At 43.3% G+C, this 21,233-nt stretch overlaps 1 protein-coding gene across 1 annotated transcript in view; it reads right to left on the reverse strand.

Moving 5' to 3' along the window:
- Window positions 1-15,258: 15,258 nt before the first annotated feature.
- rspo2 (R-spondin 2) overlaps window positions 15,259-21,233 on the reverse strand; it is a 57,163-nt gene continuing 51,188 nt past the window's right edge. The window contains exon 6 of the mRNA XM_071902372.2: window positions 15,259-16,865. Within this exon, the coding sequence (XP_071758473.1) occupies window positions 16,747-16,865 (119 nt within the window). The 3' untranslated portion in view covers window positions 15,259-16,746. The remainder of the gene's footprint in view (window positions 16,866-21,233) is intronic.

The following is a 21,233-nucleotide window of genomic DNA, read 5'->3' on the forward strand; positions in this document are numbered from 1 at the left end:
TGGTGAGTTCTTTAGCTCATTACAACAACATGACTTACTAAAACCAAAGGCCTCCTTCTGTTCTGCTTACAGCTAATGCCTGAGATGCATCTGTGTCCTCAGCCTGAATGTCTGACTGCCATTAGTTACAGCCAGTGGTTGTTCCCTATTATTACGTTTACTTTGAACACTATCTGTCTCATTAAGTATAAAATACAGCATTGTGTGAAGTACAGTAACATTAGGGTTCAACTCATCGGTACTTGAGGCTGCTGTGACAACTGTGCTCTTCATCATTGTGGCTGCAGTCCTGCCACTAAAAAACGTGACATTAAACATCACAGAACGCCATCTGCGCAGCTTACCGGCATTGTGCGGTTCCAAGGAAGCAACACTCAATACCCTACCAGCTATTGAACGCTGCACAGGAAAGAAAAATGACAAAATGGAAATGGTATTGTGTGTATGGTTGACCACGGTCGTCCTGTGATTTCCAGCTCCAGCGCTGATGTGGTCTGGCCAGTGTGGGTTTAGAGGGCAGACCGGAGCAACAGTAGGCTGGTTGGGATCTTTTTCCCTCTCTAAGCCAACAGGATGTCTTTAATGAACCACAGTGTGTTTGAACTGTCGCATCTCACCAGAGAGCAGTCCAGCCCTCATCGCTGGCGTGCTCAACATGAAAAGGAATACACAGAGCGAAATAAGAAACATGCTAAAAACTGAAAATGTATCAAATCCAGGAAACGTTGTCTCCGACACAAAGACCACAAATCAAATGTTGACCATAATGGAGGGGAATGTCTTTGGTTAATGTATTGTAGAGGTTTTATGTGACTGGTGCAGCCTTGTTCTTGTTGTGCCTAAGCAAGTGTTTTTTAGGTCCCTGCCACAAACATCTTCATGTCAGTTTGGATGCGACCTCAGACTCAGATTGCAGCCTATATTTTAGCAAAGGCTGTAGTTGGTTGTTGATTTATTTCTGAGGGTTTTTGAGAAACACTGCTATGTACCACAGGTTCCACTGTACTGGGACTGACCCCACTTGATTCCCAGATTAAGACATGCTGGTGAGTGAGTTTACCTATCACGTCCACAAGATGGTGTTGCTGCTGTACTGAATGGGCCGACCCGACTGCAGCGCCAGGTTTTGTGGCACCAACAAAGAGAAAACAAGCTCACCTCATTATCACAATATCTGCAAACTGAGGTGATGGTTCAGTAACTGTGAGTGTTGATATGGTGCATATTGTTTCAATTTCTCTAAACTGTTGTTCCAGACCATGCCATAGGAAAAATACTCAAAATACTCTGTGTTTGATCTTGTGGGTTCTTGTGAAACTGGAAATGAATGGTGATTAACTATAATGATGATCATCATGGTGAAAGGTTGTGTGCCACAGGTTCTTTAACTGTGTGTACTAGTCTACCTAAGGACTGAGAAGCAACGCTCTGTGTAATATCTTTAAAACTTGTACTGTGTGTTTGTAATATTGCACATGGAAAACAGAGCAACATTCCATTTGTTGAAACATAATAACATTTCTTAATTTAATTTTTAGCAGCCAAGAACTAAACAAGTATTGTATTTCATCGAGATTTGTATGCTGGGAATAATTCAAAACAATACGTGAATAAATGTAACAAAGTGGTATGCCTTTCCACGTTGCATGGTAGTTGAAAACAAATGGACTGGTTAACTCTAGCTCAATTTTATTTGTGTGCGTGTGTGTGTGTGTGTGTGTGTGTGTGTGTGTGTGGTGTTGTGGGAGGCTTTGTAGTGTTGAGTGAGAAAGAAGGATATGGCTATGATTAAAGCAGGCACTAAAGCAAAGGTGGTAATTGGCATCATAAACACTCACTTTTCCATTTAACCCTCTAATGAAGCGTTCCTGTTTATTTTGAGCAGCCAATTCATCAGAAAAACAGCATCCACTATAACCCTGTCAGAGCGCTCAGCACTGTTCAGATCTGCTCATGTTATGGTGGCAGCACAATGACGGATGTAAACAAGTGAAGTCATTGTACCGTACAGAATACAAACCCACTCACATATTCACACAAACACATTAGATTGTGCCCATTTTTGGTTTGACCATCGGCCAGAAAATAAAAAGTGTTTCCCTCAGAATTTTGTGCTTTGCATGGAGATGCCTTGGATAAGCATTTAGACCATGGGATACTCTTACACTGTTAGCTATCATCAATTTCTATATTTATTTATTTTGCCTTTATGTGATAGTTTACAGTGGAGATAGACAGGAAAGACTGAGAGAAAGAGAGGGGGGATGACCCTATTGTCAATTTCTGATGTCTAATGCTTTCCAGGAGTTGTTTCATGATGAAGTGTTGTAATGAACTTTTTTGTTGCACCCACTTTCCCTCAACCTGCCTCGTCTTCTTCTACTTCAGTTAGTTATCATTAGTTATTTCCTACGTTTCCAAGAATGACTTTCAAAACCTCCAGAGAAGGGGTGTGAACTTGTTGCACTGAGCTGTGAGTTACACGTCTAAGTGAAGAGAATGATAGTGACAGTGGAGTGAGAATTTTTCCAATTGCGAAAAAGTAAGAGTTGTGCCCCTTACTCAAAATGCAAAACGTCTTGGCTGAATTGCATTCTGGTCCATTGAGGCTACTGTCAGTGGAGAAATTGGCATCTCTTTCTCTTCTACGATGGATTTTTCCCTAGGTATGATTGTTGAACATTGGTTCAAAACAGTGAGTCTAGAAAGAAGCTCTTGCTCTTTGATTTCAAGGGACTGACACCAAAACCTTAGGCTTACCGTTGATCTTTAAAAAAAAAGATATCAAACTTCATTGTAGCTGAGCTGGAATTATGTCAATGTGACGTCAGATCATCTAACATCGCCAGTACCTGTTTTTTAACAGCATTAAAGTGTTACAGGGCGGATTAAAGTAATTAAGGTAATCTGTGAGTTCCTCATTTTTTTTATTTTGTCTCCATCTTTGGTACTCATTGCTGTGGTGTTTCTGCATTTCACTTCCCAGAGATCACCTGTCAATCAAACAGTGTGTCCAGTAGAACCTGATCTCACAGAAAAAACGTGACATGAACACAACTTGTGAACACCAAATTATGTGTTGGTGGCACGTAAAGTGTTACAATTACGTTTTCCCGACCGGAAACTGTTACGTGAAGGAGACACGACTATAAAAAGGAAGTAGTGTCACAGTGGACAGTAAGGGTGTTGTGGGCGGGTGGTGAATGGGCAGAAGAGTTTGCCTTTGATGCCGGTGACTGGGGTTCAATTCCTAGCGTTTACAAAGTATCCACTGTGAGTCACATTTTCACTTTTAGCAAACGTTTTTCTTATTTAACCATGACAACACCTTTTCCCTAACCTTAACCAAGTTGTTTTAGTTGCCTAAACTTAACTATAACCTTAACTCTATCCTTAACCAAAGTTGTTTTACTTGCCTAAACTTAACCGTTAGCCAACCTTTGGAACGTAATTCAATTTTTTGGCGGAGGTCCGCTATTTTCACATAATACGTGTCCACAGCACGTAAACCGGTGTTTCAGAGTTCGTGTTCTTTTCACGTATTTGAGTGAGATCATGTTGGTCCAGTACTGTGACGTCTTTTTCCTTGGATTTTCTGTTGACGAATTTTGAGTCTCTTTTCTTTGTCTGTTCAGCCATGGTGGATATCGCTGCTCATGCTAACTACCCAGATCTTCTTCTATTTATTCCAAACAAAAACTCATCACCTCCTATGCAGCAGAGGATTTTTCCCAGGAAAGAGCTACCAGACACCGAAAAACAGACATTTATTAAAATTAATGTTGCAGATTAATACTTTAAGGCAGGGTGAGGTTGGTTTCATTGCAGGTTTTACAGACGACCTCCCCTGAAACTGTTGAGTAAAAAAGAAAAAAAAAAGAATTAAAATCGGATATTGGTAAACTGATATATCGGTGTAAGCCTAACACACACACACACACACACACACACACACAGAAAAGACACACACACAGCGGGTGTGAGAAGTAGTAGTCTCTTCAGCCTTTCACATGGGAAATTGAGACCATAAAACTGAGTTCTTTATAGCAGCCAGGATAAGATACAGTAGCAGTGCGGCTCGGAGGGTCACGCAGGGGTCAAACCCCAGCCGTAACTCCTCCGCTTAACGCTCATTTTTTACAGATTTTTCTACAATTAACCTTCACAATGTGACTCCATTTTGTTCCCTCCCTGGCATTGTCTTTCTGGAGGTGCACAGCGCTGTCACGCATCCAGGATCAGGCTTGCTTTACTGCTGATCTTGGGTCTGCCAGGCTCTCCTGACGCCCTGCTTGTGCTGCTGTCACGCAGGGAGTCAGACAGCGGAGATATAAGGCCGCCGAACAGCCAAAGCAACTGGCAGCTCATAATCGTAAATATCAGTTATTTACACTGTTGCTTTTCTCATCAGGGCAAGGGTGTTTTCCGTCAGGAGAGAAAAAGTCGCAGGTTGTTCTAATAGGACATAGAACTCTGACGCGTTTGGATGGAGCACAATGCGGCCGACGTTGTGTTTTATATGTGTTTTAATAAGATGTGTCCTCCCTCGGCAGAATCGGGGGATCCAAGTTGTCGGAGAGTCTGAAATATACAGTCAGCCACATCAACTCGAGGTGTATTTTCACTGTTTTGACAGAAGCTTTATTATGACTGGAAGTGTTTAACTAAATATTACTCCTGCCTTCTGGCTGCTTAGATTAGGATCTGTTTAACATTCTTCTTCTCCTTCCCTTTAAAAAGCAACAGATATCTATTAGGCCATCTGCGTTTCCAGTTCAGCCCCGCTTTTAAACATGATTCTTTGCGACTTTGCCGCTCACCCCGTACAAGGAACGTTAATTTATCGTAATGCTTTGAAGCAGGGACCTGGAGGAAGCTCACCCAGTCAGTGTGTTCCCTTTGCCGTTCCAAATCCAAATGCTATGTGGCATGTTTGACATAGCGAATGAAAGGAATAACGCAGGTTGTCAGGTAGGAAAGAGCCAGGCTACGAGGCCGCGGCAATCAGGAAAACTTGGTCCGGCACTAGGCATGACTTCAATAAAATACCTCCAGTCCTACTTTTAAAAGCATTAGTCCAGGGCAAATTAAAAAGTAGAGTGCAATTAAAAGAAATCACTGTGTAAATGTTAGCATGTGGAAGTTTTTCTTTTCCTTTTCCCTTTTTTTTCCCCCTTCCTCCTCGCTGAAACAAAGAATGCCCCAGAGGCAGGGCTGCGCAGCTGCTGAATATTACTACATCCATGTGTTTTGAATAAGGCGCCATTATAATCAAAATCATAAAAAAGGTAATGTGGCTCTCTTAAACATTTAAATATAAGTTGCCCAATGTAGAGTTCATGCATTTGTGAGCATTTTTGTAGTTCTTAATTGAATGAATCTTTGGAAAAAACAGTTTAAGCAATAATCAAGCAGGCCGATCATTCATAACCAAAATATATTGCTCTATTGAAGTCATTCAAAAGAATAGAACAACAAATCGAGGGATTATTACTACTTTTATTTTTCAGAACATGTTGTGTTCAAGGCCTTAAGTGGTCTTTGCCTTTTTGACCAGATGATGCGTCCAGAGACACGCCTGCCTTCTGCATCCCAAACATAACGAGATCATCACTGGTAATAGCATACTGAAATATGTGTGAGGCTTGTTGACATCTCCAGTGAGATTATTTCCAATGCTCAAAGGTGCATGGGTGATTTAGTTGCACTATGATAAAAACAGAATTACAATGTAAGCATTTAGCCGATGCTCTTATCCAGAGCGACTTACAAATGAACACGACACATGGCTGCTGACTGACATAAGACTGGCTGTTACAAGGACTGAGCCTGCGACCTTTCAGTTAGATGACATTCTTTATAACAAACAGACCACAGACCACCCTATCATCCCTGCAGCAAAGACCTTACTTCTTGTGAGAAAAAAAAAAAAAAGTGAGAAAATATGATGATAAAAACAGCTGGCTTGGATAACAGAACAAAACGACAACAGAAACAGCATCATGGAAAATGGTTGAACAACAATCAGATCCATAAAATCACAGGGGAAATAAAACATTAAAATAAATTAAAATAGCTGACCTACTTAGACAACCTATACTTATCTGAACGGCTCATATAAAATGCACTTGAAATTAATGTAATACATTCTCGACACATTCTGTGGGGCCTACTGGACTGCAGAAGTCTGAACCCTTTAGTTAAAAGTCACTGAGGGTGTCGCCTCACACCGGGACAGATGAGTTTCCATGGGAGGAACGAAGATGTCTGGCCAAATCCACTTTTCCCCCTTATTAAAATGGATATTTCCGAGCTGTCAGAGGGTGAAGTCTGGGTTTTCAGAGTGTCTCGCTGACAGTGGGCTTCCTTTCCCCATAGGTTCAATATCTCCTGTGGCTCTCCCTCCCACCGTGTGGTATAGCGGGTTCCCCATGGGTCCCAAGCCAGCACAGCTCTGGCTAGTGGTTCACTTTTCACTTAGCAGCACACACTAATTTACTGAGACTCGACACTGCTTTGGGTCCGCGGTGCAATTCCCACGTTCCAGCTGAGAAAATATATCATTAGTCCCTCATCGTGTAATGCTTGCCACGTTACGTTATAAAAGCTGGGTGTAAAGCAACATGGATAAAATCGGAGCGATTTCCAATGTGCCTCATTTTGACCGCCTGCTTGGAAGAAGTGGTGGGCGTTGAGAATTTGAAAAGGGGACAAGATGCGGTGTTGAAAAAGGCCATTTTGCTTACTAAATACTCCTGGGTGGTTGCAAGACTAAGCATTTCCATTGCAAATGTCTCCATAATGTATTACAGCCATACGAGTGCAGGTCTTTACGAGTCTGTCTTGAAAGTTATATGGATTAATTAACTTTGCAGGCAAATTAAGATTCCACGCTAATTGTAGTCTAGGTAAGCCTAATGAGATCGAGACAGAAGATGGGTATTTCACAAGTTAAGGCCCTTCCTCCACAGATGGGACATGCTGCAGAATGGATATGAGACTAGAGTAAGATGTTTGTTTACTTCTGTTGGTCCTGGTCAAGAAAAAAAACGAGTTAAGCAGAGACCGAGCGACTTCACAGCACATAGTTTTAGAGGTCGGCATCCATGGGACCTTCGCTGAGTGCAACCTATGAATGGGTGTTGCTCTGTCATTATGCTCTGAGTGTGAGTGAAGACCCTTTTTTGGCACAAGACCACAGTTTTCTGGGTTTTTCACTTCACAAACATTTTTACAGCCGTGGCAGACTGCGACCGAGCAGGCCGCAACAGGCAGCCCTGTCACCTCAAAACAACCACCCCGCAGCGCCACACGAGACGGCTAAATATATCGCCTCCCAGGGGGAAGCAGGAAGCAGAGAGAGGCTGTTGAGTCTGACTGGCTATCTTGTGGCTTAATTAACCAACACAGGACACAGTCATAGCAAATTAGAGGCCAATGGAAGCTCTTTGACTGGATGCACTGTAGGCTTTTCCACATGGCCTCTCACATCACTCATCGGTGCCGTACGGTACGCCCGGCGTCACCCCATGTTTACTCTCTGTTTACCCCTCCACTTGGTGCTCCTACCTATCCGGACCACTTAGGAACCGTCTTCCACCTTCCTGTCCCTCTATTTGCCTAATCACAAGTGCGTAAACCGTTCATGTGGCAGCAATTTGGGCCGGCCGACACCCAGTGGTGAATGTGCCTGACCCCCTTTCTGCCCCTACAGCCCCCCCCACCCCCCCACCCCCCCCCCCCCCACCACCACCACCACCACCCCACCCCCCCAACACCCTCTGGAAAGCCACATCTATCGCAGGAGCCAGCAGGGCCCTGACTGGCAGCCCCAGCCCATTAAAGCCGGGCAGTCAGGAGTGTGTGTGTGTTTGTGTGTCTGTGTCTATGTGTGTGTGGTATTGCAGGTTCCAAGAAAGTTGTTCCGGGCATGTATATCTCCTAACTAGCCCAGCCGCCTGTTCAGTAATGAGCGAGGCAGCCTACTGTACTGTATTAAACACATATACCAGTTTCAGAAGCTCAATAATCCCATTTAAACAGCCTTACAGTGCAGTTTTAATGGAAGTTACAAGCAAGCATCTATGTTATGTTGCCGTTTTAATGGAAGTTACAAGCATCCATGTTACTTAGCAGATAATTAAAACAAATGAAATCAGCATGCTTTTGCAGTGGTATCTGTTTTTTATATCCATTCTCATGTCTTTTATCAGGGTGAGTGGAAAAAAGTTAAAAAAGGGACTTGAATTAAGGCAAAATCCATTTATGCATTTTTATTACATCCTTGTATTAGGGAATAGGGAAGCAGTTCCACATTTTTGCTTCCTCAGTAGTAGAACACAGGTTTTGTTAGTGCTGGGGCTCCTGTTAAATTGTTTCATTGCCACAGAAAAGGAGTGCCCTTTGACTCCGTGCAGAAGACATCATCCGCTTACAAGGTCTCACAATAAAAGCCATGCGTCCCGCAATAAGCCCCGCTTTGTTTCCAATACATCCAAGTTAAAACATTTATTAGACTAATTACAATGGTCTGCCATTGAGTTTTCTTCCTGTGTTACAGATGCTTTGGCAACGTTCCCAGTATTGTGTCACGACGTCTTTCTATTCATGACTGTGGTGCCAACTGCCATGCATGGAGAGGCAGGGAAGGAGGGAAAACACTGGAAGAATGCTATGAAGGGTGGAAAAAATGTTTGCTCTGGTGTAATACCCATTGCACATTTTCACTGAGGGTCTTTTATGAGTGTCACCACTGTCTGTATACACAGCTAGAGGAAACCACACAACGCTTAGAGAGCCAAAGCTCTAGCCTTGAACCATTAACACAATTCAAAAGGTTTTCTGTCTTCTCAACTTTAAAACTGGCATATGCAACTTATTTCACATTAAAATAACAATAAATAAATAGGATATATTATCAGTCTGTCAGTCTGTGACTGTGTGTTCATGCCTAATGCCCATTTGCCTGAAATTGGCTTTTCAATTTGGCTTTTCATTTTGGGTGTAGCCTAAACCATTTGCTGTCATGTGGCTGTGGCTAGTGGTGAGCTGGTTGTGGCTAGCAAGGTGAGGCTAGAGGCCACAACAAGAGTGGAGGAAAACCATAAGAAAAGAAAATACAGCAAAGCTAAAAGTGCAGCAGACAAGACCTCTTCAAAAGCACAGTTGAACATCAGCGTTGCTTTTCCATGTTGGTGAAAAGACCAAGAAGCAACACGGAGCTGCGTGTTTACTGCTGGACAAGATGCTAGTCAGTTTGCTATGTAGCTAGCTAGCAGAGTAGCTACTAACAGAGTTCATCTGACAGCTCAACAAGATGAGTGATTGAGTTGAGGTGTGAATTTGACCAACTGAAGGAGAGGATGGCCGGACGTCCAATACACTGCACTGTCTCAAGGCAGAAAGTTGTATATTTTAGCTTTAATTACACTGTACACAGCAGCCTACTATTTGTATTATCATGGGCGCCTAACTTTGTGTAAATGTTCCAAGTGAGCGGCATCTGCCTAACTTGCTTAATAGTGTAGGTGCCAGTGTGTATTATGCCTCAGTGCTATAAACCCTTTCACCATGACATAACTTGTCAATAACACAGATGGTTGATGATCAGAGGGAGGCCCTTTGAAGGTATAAATGCCTCTTGACTTACAGTACACTACATATAATCTCTCTCACCACGCAGGCCCACATACTGCGAATTAATCATAAGTAACGTCCTCCACTGGCTTCTAACAAACAACACTTCCAGAGGCAACTTAATTTTCCAAGGGTGGTCTGCAGTCCAAGTGCTAACCAAGCCCAGCTCAGCTCTGCTGTGCTTCGCTTGTTAGCCAACAGTACAGTACAGTACAGGGAGGTATATGGCATCTGGCCATGGTGGTATGCATGCTATTGTATTACATTCAGCATGGCTGGATCGCACCTCACAATTATAATGACCACAAAGGTCGAATAAATGGTCTTGTGTTAATTCACTGAAAAAATGATTATGGAACACACAGACTGTGATATGGTTATGAATGGCCAGAAAACATGCAGAGAGGTCAAGATATTGTGAGTGTGCTTGTACAATGCTTTGACAGCAGAACAACGTGGTCGCTACGTAAGAGTGTTTGATTGAGATTTAATTACTCTCACACACACACACGAGTGCATGTACACACGCCAACGCACACACACACACATTCACTCACACTCGCTCATACACAGACTACCAGTCTGGAGCCTGGCGGACTGCTGCTCTGATCCCACCCTCATGCAGCCTTGCAGGGGGCTGAGCGGGCTGCCATGCCTGCCTCGCGCCCAGACGGATGCCCGTTGTACGCCCCCATACCAACAGAGCTGCTGCCAAACCACACAAGGAGATAGTAAATGAGAGCAGAGCGTTCTGTTCGGCTTCCTCGCACACACACCATGTGGTTTATTTTATCTGACTCACTCACACACACACATACATACACGCACACAAAACACAATGCAGGCAGGCAGGCAGGCAGGCAGCAATTAGGGGCCTGCTCATTGGTGAACTCCAGTATACTGGCCCTATAAATCTTCACGCTAGCGTTTTTAAAGTGCCCAAACGTCAGTGCTAGGGCGGTAAGCTGAGGATCCCACAGGATGTTGCAGTTGTTAGTCATTTGATTAACAGACACTCTTCTCTGGATGGCTTTCAGGTGGAGACAAAATGCAACTCAGGGCATCGTAGCCAGATCTTGGTTAAGAAGCTGGAATCTGCGTCGAACAACTGGTAGTTTTTGGTATCTTGCCTCTCCTGTGGTAGGTCAGCTAAAACACTGCCAAGCAGATAAACACACCAGATTTATTTGCTGTATGATCAATAAAAAATAGAAGTTTGGAGTTTCCTTCCAAAATGAGATGGCCAACATTTGAGAAAAGTGGCATATACTCCAAAATGAATGAGGGCACAAAATTTGAACATTTTCTAGTACTTTTTTTTTTTTTTTAAGAATATGAGTCCTTCAGTCTTTGGTTGGCAAGATGATGCTAACATTTTTTACAGACTGGATCCTCTATATTGAATGATATAACTATAACTATAAGTAATAACTTTTTAAAAAACACTTTGGAATTGATTTCTATTAATGATACACTTGTGGGATCCATTCAGGAGGTCCACATGACATACAGTATAGCATATCATATCTCATTTGATTGCAATAGTTTCAAGCTCTAAACCAACACATTAGTCATCACTTTCTACAGTTAATCATTTAAACCAGCAACAGCAGAGAGCAGAGTGTGAACCAGAGGCTCCACCGCAGGTCACACTCCACAGCGAAGGCTGGGAACCATTGACATGAAGTCACACACACACACACACACACACACACACACACGCACAATCAAGGCTGGGAACTATTGACACGAGGTCAAGACCTCCCCTACAGCTGAGTTGATTAAACACGTTTTCTACAACCCACACAACGCCACACTGCCCAATAAAATCCGCTGAGCTGAGGATGGCTGACGACTGCGCTGCACACACAGGGAGCATCGCTGGCTCCAGCCTTCCCAGACAGCACAGCCCAGCGAGGGAGACTGAGGTATGACACCCTGCTGCAAAGGCTCCACTCCCACCTCTTCACCATGGCCTGGGGGAGCAATCAACCAGGCTTCTTATTATGAGGATAATGCCTGTTGTGTATATGTATGAATGAATATTTCCTCCATAGACCCTCCAAGTGGAGGCAAAGGTTGCCTCTGAAGCATGGCGCTGCATAATCCGTCCCTGAATGAAGGCGAGGGGGAAGGTAAACATTCCTGGACAATGAGACCCTCCTTTACCCCCTACTGTACTCATACCCCCTTAAAACCTGCTTACCCACAATGCAACACTCTTGGCTCAAGTGCCTGAATAGCCCCCCTGGAACCAGTGCAGTGCCACTACAGGATAGCGTAGCCCCGCTCCTAGAGGGCCACTAGTGTCAGCTACGGTGCAGATACGACCCTTCTGGGCCCTTACTGGGCGCATTACATCCAATTCAACTGGTCTTAATACGTTTTAATAAGACCTGTTTCTGATTAATTCTCCCTTGAAACCGGTAGTAACACGGCTACTAGGCACATATAAAAATTGAATGAATGGAGAAGGGCTGCCAAAGAAGCAGGAGGGGGAAAATAGGAATCCTTGTGGATTTGTCCTTACCAGCTGGCTCCTGAGCCCAATATAACGGTTGTGCCCATGGCTCTCAGTGCACCAGTAAGGGGAATTGTTTGCCTAGCCAGTAATCACTAATGTGTTTTAGGTGCGCAGTATGATTCAGTTCAGGTCATAAAGACCTTGTGTGTCACATCCTGAATGGAAGGACAGAGCTGCTTTGCCTCTATTCCCCTCAAGCGCACAGGGACAGTGCCTTTGTGTTTTGTTTGGGTCTCAGTGTGAAGGTAAAAGTCAGGTATTTTAGAGGAACGGAAGAACGTGGGGTTAAATAAGCCAAAAACGACTTACAGCACCCGAAGGAAATGGCATACCAGGTCAGTATAGAAATGCCTGTCTGTTCCGTGTAATGGACGGTGATATAGATCCCATGGCCCACGCTGCACCTGCTGTTATGAAGCCTAACCAGAGAAACACGACCACAGCAAGTGACTCATAAATATTCCCCCATTTGTCGTCCAAGACTGAAAATAATCAAAGACAGCGCGGTGACATTAATACGCAAGGTGGGCGTTACAACCATGAATCTTCAGCGTGAACCTCCACTCGTTTCCCTTCCCGTCCAGCAGGTGAGGCAGATGTGGAGGGGTTACGTGACGGTGTGACACCCAGTTCAGCTGCTGCACCCTGCCATTCATACAGAACACGGCATTAGCTACGGACTTCCAGTACTGCTCGGGATCCATTTTCAATTTCCCATCTTGAAATGTCTCTGGAGTGAAAGCAAATGACTGTCACAGGCAATTAGCTTTTATTGGACTACATATTTATTTATGGAATTAACGTGTTACCTAGCAACTCTAAATGAAGCCAATCTGAATTCAGAGGAAGTGGACTTTGGATGCATTTTGCAATTAGGAAGGGAGTTTGTCTGGGTTTGGGAATAAAAAATCACCCATTAATGCCACTTAGTAGCCTCGCACACAGTGTGATGGCTGACATATGGTAAACTTGTTCTTACTATTAAGACCCGCTTGTCCTTTGACACCACAGTGTGTTCCTACTCATTGCCGTGTCGGCCCATGCCAAACACTCAAGCCCATATGAACATTAATGATTCCAGATTTCCCCTCAACTCAAAGGGCAAGCAATGCCTCATTATACAGTTATTAAAAACAGCAAATTATTACAACGTTTATTATCCCGGGCAATGTTATTTGCCCCACCAATGTCATAACTTCCATTCCTGCCATCTGCATTGGAACGAATGTGTCACCGTGCCACAACTGCACATTCAGTACAGTATATCGCCAAGGACAGATTCCAATGTAGAGCAGGAACCTTGAGGCCCTCCTCTTATTGCATTACCTGCGAGGTACATGCAGTGCCTACAGTACATGCACTTATGCACCATAACATCCTGCTTTTAAAGCTTAGATAGCTATCACTGATCTATACAGTTCAGAGCCCACTGAGCCATTTCCTCTTCGTGGTTTCACTTGTTGTGCCTTTGAAGCCGGCTTTAATAATAGGACCCAACAGAACTAATGAAAATGCTCTCTGTCAGATTAAAAGGGAGCTTCAGTCTCAGCCACCTAACCACAGTCAGTACAGACATAAAACACACACACACGCACACACACACACACACACACACACACACATACACACAGGTTTACAGAAGTGGTTTACACAGGGAGGACCATTCCTTCTGATGTGTGGATGAATGCTAACCCTCTTACTGTAACAACACTGGGAATACCATCAGTGCCTTTCTGTTTCTCACAGTCACAAGGATGCGAGCGGCAGAAAACAACTGGATGGGTGTCAGTGGGGAAAGGTGAGGGGGAAAACAAAGAGACCTATTCACCCTAAACGTGCCGCAGCGATTCTCTCGGCGCGCCTTTAGTTTTCCACTGTAGACGCCGTAATGTGTGTTTTAGTGGTGCTGGTGGTCTTCTGCTTAATGAATCCACTTCAGTGCAGTTCCTCTCCTTAAGCCTTTAGGTTTAATCCCCCAGTCTGGAGCAGTGATAGTCTGGCCCAGGGGATGACATCTGTGAATCGTTCATTAACTTGTAACCAGCAGCAGATGTCTTTTAAAACAACTCGCTACATCTACTCTTTATTTCATTCGCTGCAACAGTGATTTTTTTTTGCTTTGCTTCATTCACTGGCTGACTGACTGGCTGCATCCAGTGGTTTATTGACCTCACCCGTGCAGCGTTAAGGATTATTTGAAAGGAATATGCAATTTTATGACAATGAGGAGGCCCAAACGTGACTCAGTCGAAGTGGTAAGCTGTGAAAATGAATGGCCCAGTGTGTAAAATATCCTGTGCCTCCTTAAAACACCTGTGAAAGATGTTCAGGCACCGGTTAAACCTGCTGTGTATTAGGCCTGGAGATGAATAGGGAGTACAGAGAGTGGGGTATTTCAACACTGACAGCCTCCCTATGGAAATATCATGTGTGCCTCCAGAGGATTAGCAGGGGCAGGAAGACTGTGGTCTGTGTCTCCCAGGATGATATATATGTGACACAACGTGATTCATTCGCTACTGTGCATCCATAAGCTGTCTGGCAGATCTGGCCTTTTTTTTTAAGAGACAGTGATTATACAGTATGGATCTCCGGCTAAATTGGCCGTGACTCACATTAAAACATTTTTTTTTCTTTGGCATATACCAGGCAGATTTAGCCCAGAGGAGACTTTTATATCTATTTATTTGATGTTTCGATTACCATGAAAAGTGTGACGCGCTTCACATAAAAAGGTGAATGAATGGGTGTGTGTGACGAAAGACAAGACCCACAGCCAAATACAGTTGTTAGTGCGTTACATGATGAGGTTGGAAATGAATGAGCCACCAACGACATGCATGGCTTTATACTATGCATGAGGATACGTCATAGTGAATTACAAGCCCTTAACAGTGCCGTCATGCTGCTAAGGCCCGATCGACCATATCCAATCCTTTGGCTGGAGGTAGCACTTGTGTCATGCAGCGCGACATGATTGATTTCCCAAATGTTTTTGAAATCACATAATTGTATACCGAAGTGAGACCAGAGAAATGGCAGCAGGGATTTTAGCCGCATATATTGTAGCCCATAGGCAAGAATGAAAGGCTTCGTCATACAGTCACATGAAATGTATTTTAATAAAACACAATGTACACATATGCAGTCCTATGACCATATATTTGCTGGATCCTGATTATTAAACCTAGAATATGTCAAACAAAGCATACTTTCGCTTGGTTTTTTTTTCTTCGAAACATTGAAATCAGTAGATGAGGTCAAATGAATGTGATACGACACTTTGCTTGACATGACATATCAGACAAAAACCTTTTCCACTTGTTAAAGATATGTATTGGTATAAGGAATTCAAAGAATATTTCAGCATATAAGAGTAACAGTATGAGGCAAAAATTCTCACTGAACACAAAAGTACAAAATAGAATTAATAAATAAATCAAATATATACCATATAAATGTAATAGCTATGTGGTGGCTATGTTTATTATTTTGTTTTTAATCTTTTTAATCTGTAGCTTGGTATTACAACCTTTTTATCTCTAAAACATTTAGAACGGTGAACGAGTCAATACTGAAAATACAGTAATAAGCTTTCATAATTAGATAAACTATGTACACATGAGTTTGTTGCCATGCTAGTCGAACAACTAAATTTCTTTTTTTATCCACACTATACAGTTAGAGCATAAAGCGGTCTGAACGTAAACAGTTTGTGCTGAGAATAAAATACTTTGCAACTATGCATGGTAATTTCTTTAACATTACTCTCAAAAATGTACATAACATAAAGGCCATACATGGGAACACTCCGTCTCCATTAGAGGGAACGTAAGGGTAGCTTTGACATAAATACAGGAACAAAAAAAACAGTCTCTTTTTAGTTCAAGATGTCAGTTTCGTGTCCATCAGCATCGTTTGCTTCTGCCGAATCTCTTCTTCGCGTCGTCATCCTCCTCCTTTTTTTGCTCGTTCGTCCCCTCGTTTCTTTCTCCTCTCCTCCGTCAGGATCGCTTGTCCTCCTCCGTTGCCCCGTCCGCTCCCTCGCTCCCTCTCTCCTAGCAATGTCCACCTCCCTCTGTCTCGCGCTCTCTCGCCTCCTCAGTCTCTGGTTGCCCCCTCCGTCTTCCTCCATCACCCCCGGACGGCTAATGACATTGTTAATGACGGGAAACAAGTTCAATAATGTCAACTGTAAGGGTCCACAAGGCAAGGCAAGGCAAGGCAAGGCGGGGGGGTGGGGGAAGGAGGGGAGGGGGTGGGGGCAGACCAAGGCGGCGCTGAGTCGACCGGCTGGTCACTGCTTCGGTACGCCGGGGAGTGGCGGGTGGCGGGTGGGGGGTGGGGATCAGCAGGAGGCAGAGACACTGAGCATGTGATTAGTGTGTTGATACCGATATCGTACGTTAGACATGTAGGCGCTGTTACGTAAGTGACTGGGATTGTGGGTTATGGCTGTGTGCTGGGGCGGGGGGGGGGGATTTGGGTGAGGGGGGGGCGGGGTCATTTGTCGGGACATGGGTGGAGCAGCGGCTAGCAGCTTTGCGTTGGTTCTTTGTTCCATGGGTAGTTGGTAGTTTCAGTCCTCACTGGCTGGAGCGCACAGAGGCCAAGTGGTCGCTGTGCTGGTTCTGGGCCCGAAACCGGAGCCTCTGCTTGTTGTTCTTCTTCTTTGGTTCTTTGGTTCGGTGCTTCCCTGAGCCCCCTGGGAATAAAGACAGAAAGACAGAGAAATAAATTGTCGTTGGTTATTACATCGATTGTGCTCAAGTACTTCAAGCAGCAACCACCCTCTCCTTTGGAATAATATCTCCTCAGCTTTTGTAGCTAAAATGTGCACTATAGGGTTGCTAGAAAACTCCTTATATGACCCATTGATCTGGCCTAATTATAAGGAGTTTATTGGTGACTGTGTGGTGCGGTAGTGAGCACATTTGCTTTTAGTGTTCCGAGTGTTGGGAAAATTTGAAAAAGACGATGGAATAACAAGCCAAAGATTTACAAAAGTTGAGATTTTATTTAAATACAAGCTCATTGATGGATCATGCGGGTGCTGCAAGTATCTGTGGATGCTGAAAGATTCAGAAATGGTCTTGAGTAATATGTGTTATGTAACATTTGTCAATAAAAAAGGCCATAATGTAGCCTACCATATAAGAGAGAACATCACATATTGGGGTTTGGTTTGCTTCACACTGGGACTGAACCCCGACTCTAAACAAATATCTATTCACTTCCATACACTTCCACTATCACTGCTGGGGAACACAGAGATAAATTTGGGAAGTTGCATAACTCTCTTTCCAAGCTGGAAAGGTCCTCCAGCCCAAGGTTAATGCATCCCAGGTTTCACTGGGGCGGGCAAGGCATGCTGGGAGCTGACTTCCTGCTCTCATGGAAGCTTGTGCGGTGGAGGTTCTGCACCCACGGCTCTCTGTGACAGAGAAAACTCTGGCTACCGAACCACAAGGCAACAATCTGGCTGCCAAAGGCCACAAATAAGATAACGAGGTGTGTGTGTGTGTGTGCGAGATGTATGTGTGCGAGGGAGAGTGAGTGTGAGGGAATTTAAGGGGAAAGAAAATCTAATGGGGGGAAAAGTAGAGTAAGGCTTGGATGATGAGATGCTATCTGGATCCTGATCTAGAACACAAAGAAACAAGCCACGCTATGGTTCGCTGAGGGGGAAAGTACAGAAAAACGCTACATAAAACCAAGTCTCGAACGCAGGCTTCCGCAGCCCGACTCTGGGTCTTATTACTGCACTTGTTCAAGCCATTTCTCTCAGGAAAGAGAGGTAAAAGTGTGTAATATGTGGCATTATCTCTAATTGCCTTCTCACATGTACTGGCATTGCGGTGGCACTTTAAGCACCTCCAAAAAAAAAGCCAAGTCCCATTGCCCATTCTCCAAAAAATATCCTCTGCTTTAAGGCGACACGCATGAGAAAAGAAGATATTGCTCTGCTAATAGGGTCTCTCAATGAATAATACAGATGCATGCAAACATCAAACCATTTCAGAGCAATTTCCTGCAATTAATTCAATCGTGCTATTTTGGGTCACATTGCCACTCTAAGCCATGGCAATAATGTTTCCTGCACATAACTCCTAGTCTAAAATCTCCCCCTGAAAGCGCTGCAGCCTCCAAATCAACAGCTTTCTCGTAAAGACTTTTCACATCTCTTTGATCAAAACTCTCATGCCCTTTAATTGAAAAATATTAACAGAACAGACCTTTTCACGCTTGTTTAGTAGATGTCTCTTTAGATGTTTGGGGTGACTTGCAGTATGATAATGTCTGTTACTTCAGACCTGAAGCTCAAAGGCATTTGGCCTATAGGTTTTTTTTCCTAATTGCTCTTTAAAGAGGTAATTTTCATTCAAAACAGTGTTGCTATGTGCTTCATAAACATGGCCTTCGGTGCAATCAACTCAAGACGAATTACATTTGACGGCAATAAAGTACATGCTGCAGTATTAAACTCCCTCTGTAACAGGCAAAGCCCTCGTGGGCCATTCCTTGGACGCAAGGCTACATTTAAACTGAAAAAGCCTGCATTTACGGCAATTGCGTGAAGCACAAATAAATATGTGAGAGTTAAGTTAAAAAGTACTTTTCCTGGCTAGTTCAGGACTGGGCAGGAGATCTGTAATCCAAACTGCTTTACGCACTCTGTAACACCACTTACAACACAACACACACACACACACACACACACATACACACTACAAACTACAGTGGCTATGCCCTCACTCTCATCTCTACGATACAGGAAAGAAACAAATTCAGCAGCTTTACATTCACACTGCATCCAAAATTTTAACTGAGCTTTAGGATAAAGCCTGATGAATGATCATATCCACTCTTTTCTTTCTTTCTTTCTTTCTTTCTTTCTTTCTTTCTTTCTTTCTTTCTTTCTTTTTTCTTTCTTTCTTTCTTGTCAAGGATAACAGGAAAAAACCCTAGCCTTGTTTCCATGATGCTCCTTGTGGTTCCTTCAGCTGTATCAAGTTGATGACAGGTGTCAAGACAGCATACAAGTCAAATTATTATCTAATATACACACAGAATAAAGAAAACAATTCTCCTAAAAATATAATTCGCAGACAATTAATGGACGTCTCCTACAGCAGGAACCAACTAGACTCGATAAGCCGCTCCCTGATGCTTTCCAGTCATCTCTCTTTAATTCCACCAAGATATTCTGGATCGCTCCAGTATACAGGAACGAAACCTTATCCATCATGGACTTGTACCTCATCCACCCTCAGAAAATAATTTGGAAGATACTCATTTGCTCTCCCATTTATGATCTTATGCACCATGTTTAATAGCAGATGACAAGCTTTGGCTTCTACTGGCCACCAATTTAGCTGTTGCAACTGATTCCTTTTTTAAGGCTCTGCTCAAGCTCCCCAAAACCATGAACTGATGGCACTCAATAAACTCTCCTCCACAACTATTTCAGACTATATTTCATAACCCAAGTTCTCAATGCTGACAGCTAGAGGGCAACCAATACCCACATAAACCCCTTCCCCCAGCATCTGATACAATGCTACTGAGATGGCCTATCCTATCTAACCAAGAACTCCCATTTAGCCTTTCCTTAGGGCACAATGCACTCTGAACACTAAGCTTTCATCATCTCATATTTACGACCGATGTAATCACTTAAGCTGATTACCAGGGTTCACAGAGGAAACAGTTTAATTTGCCTGGAAAGAAATGATTAAGTCATCTCAATTGCTTTCAAAACCAAGAACAAATTCATAAATCTTGGAGCATGTAAAGATAATTTTGTCTTGGAAGGCACAGTAAGTTTCAAATCATTTTCTGTCTTTTTTTTTTTTCTAATGCTGCAACTGGCACAGTAAGACTTAAATCAAAGAGGGAGAATGGCTTTTATCACAAAGTTGTAAGCCTTTTTTTATACTTTACTTTCCGCTTTGGCTGCAGTTAGCATCACTACAGCAAGCCATAATTTTACCAATGTTTAGTTTTCCTTCATAGATACAATCTTCATCTGCCTGACTTTTCATGTTTGACTTTGCAGTGAAAGTAAATTAAACAAACAAACAAAAAGAAATCTCATGAGCAAATCAAAATGTTTTGTATTTCTGAATCAGAAGCAGAAGCTGTTGTGGGATAGTTGTTTACCGCTGTCAAAAATGACCTTTGTGACATTCCTTTATATCTATATCTATATATACTGTATGTATATGATATATGTGTGTGTGTGTGTGTGCGTATGTGGTATACATGCGCGTCTATGCATGTATATCACCTATGGGTATTTGAGAAATGCCTGTATCTTCTAGTGACACTTACAATCTTATCAGCTGCCCAAACAGCGGGCAAACGAATATTAAACTTCCCTGCATGCACTGGGATGGGAGTTCCCCCATAACCACTCAAAACCAATCGGGATCCACCGCTTTCTCCTTCTTTTCCCTCCCCACCCATCATTCTCTTTCTCTCTATCCCTCTCTGTCCCCCACTGATGCTATTTGAGGCCCTCAGCAATATGGAGAAGACTGCATGGTGGAGATCCAACTAAGAGTTAAGCACTATTAGACATATCATATTATTAGACTAGCGCTCCAATATAATATCTCCTTGCGGAATGGCAATATGACTACTTGTCTAACTGATGCACTGAAAGATAATCAGTCAAATCCATATCCAGGGGGAAGGAAGCCAAAGCCAAAGCTCCCTTCATCTGTCTCAAACCTAATATATTTGTTTTGGAAAAGGAGACTGAACTGAAGAGAATGTATTCTCTTACATGAGAGAAAGTCTGCACTATGCAACACTGTCATATTTTTCCAACACTGGGCTTATATTTACTTCTTTGTCACCGGAGGAACTTTTCACAAGGAAATTAAAGCCGCAAAAAATAAATAGAAGATTATTTTGTGTTTGGCCTGCCGCTCCTGCGGGGGGGCCTCTATACGTAAACCTACAATCACAGAGGCCATGACCTGATAAAACGAGCAATGCACTGGCTGCCGGCACAGGCCAAGTGACTTCATCCACTAACGGCTCCGGCGGCAGTGCAGGAATCGAA

The sequence above is a fragment of the Centroberyx gerrardi genome, chromosome 12 (assembly GCF_048128805.1).
Source record: "Centroberyx gerrardi isolate f3 chromosome 12, fCenGer3.hap1.cur.20231027, whole genome shotgun sequence".
Taxonomy (NCBI): Eukaryota; Metazoa; Chordata; class Actinopteri; order Beryciformes; family Berycidae; genus Centroberyx; species Centroberyx gerrardi.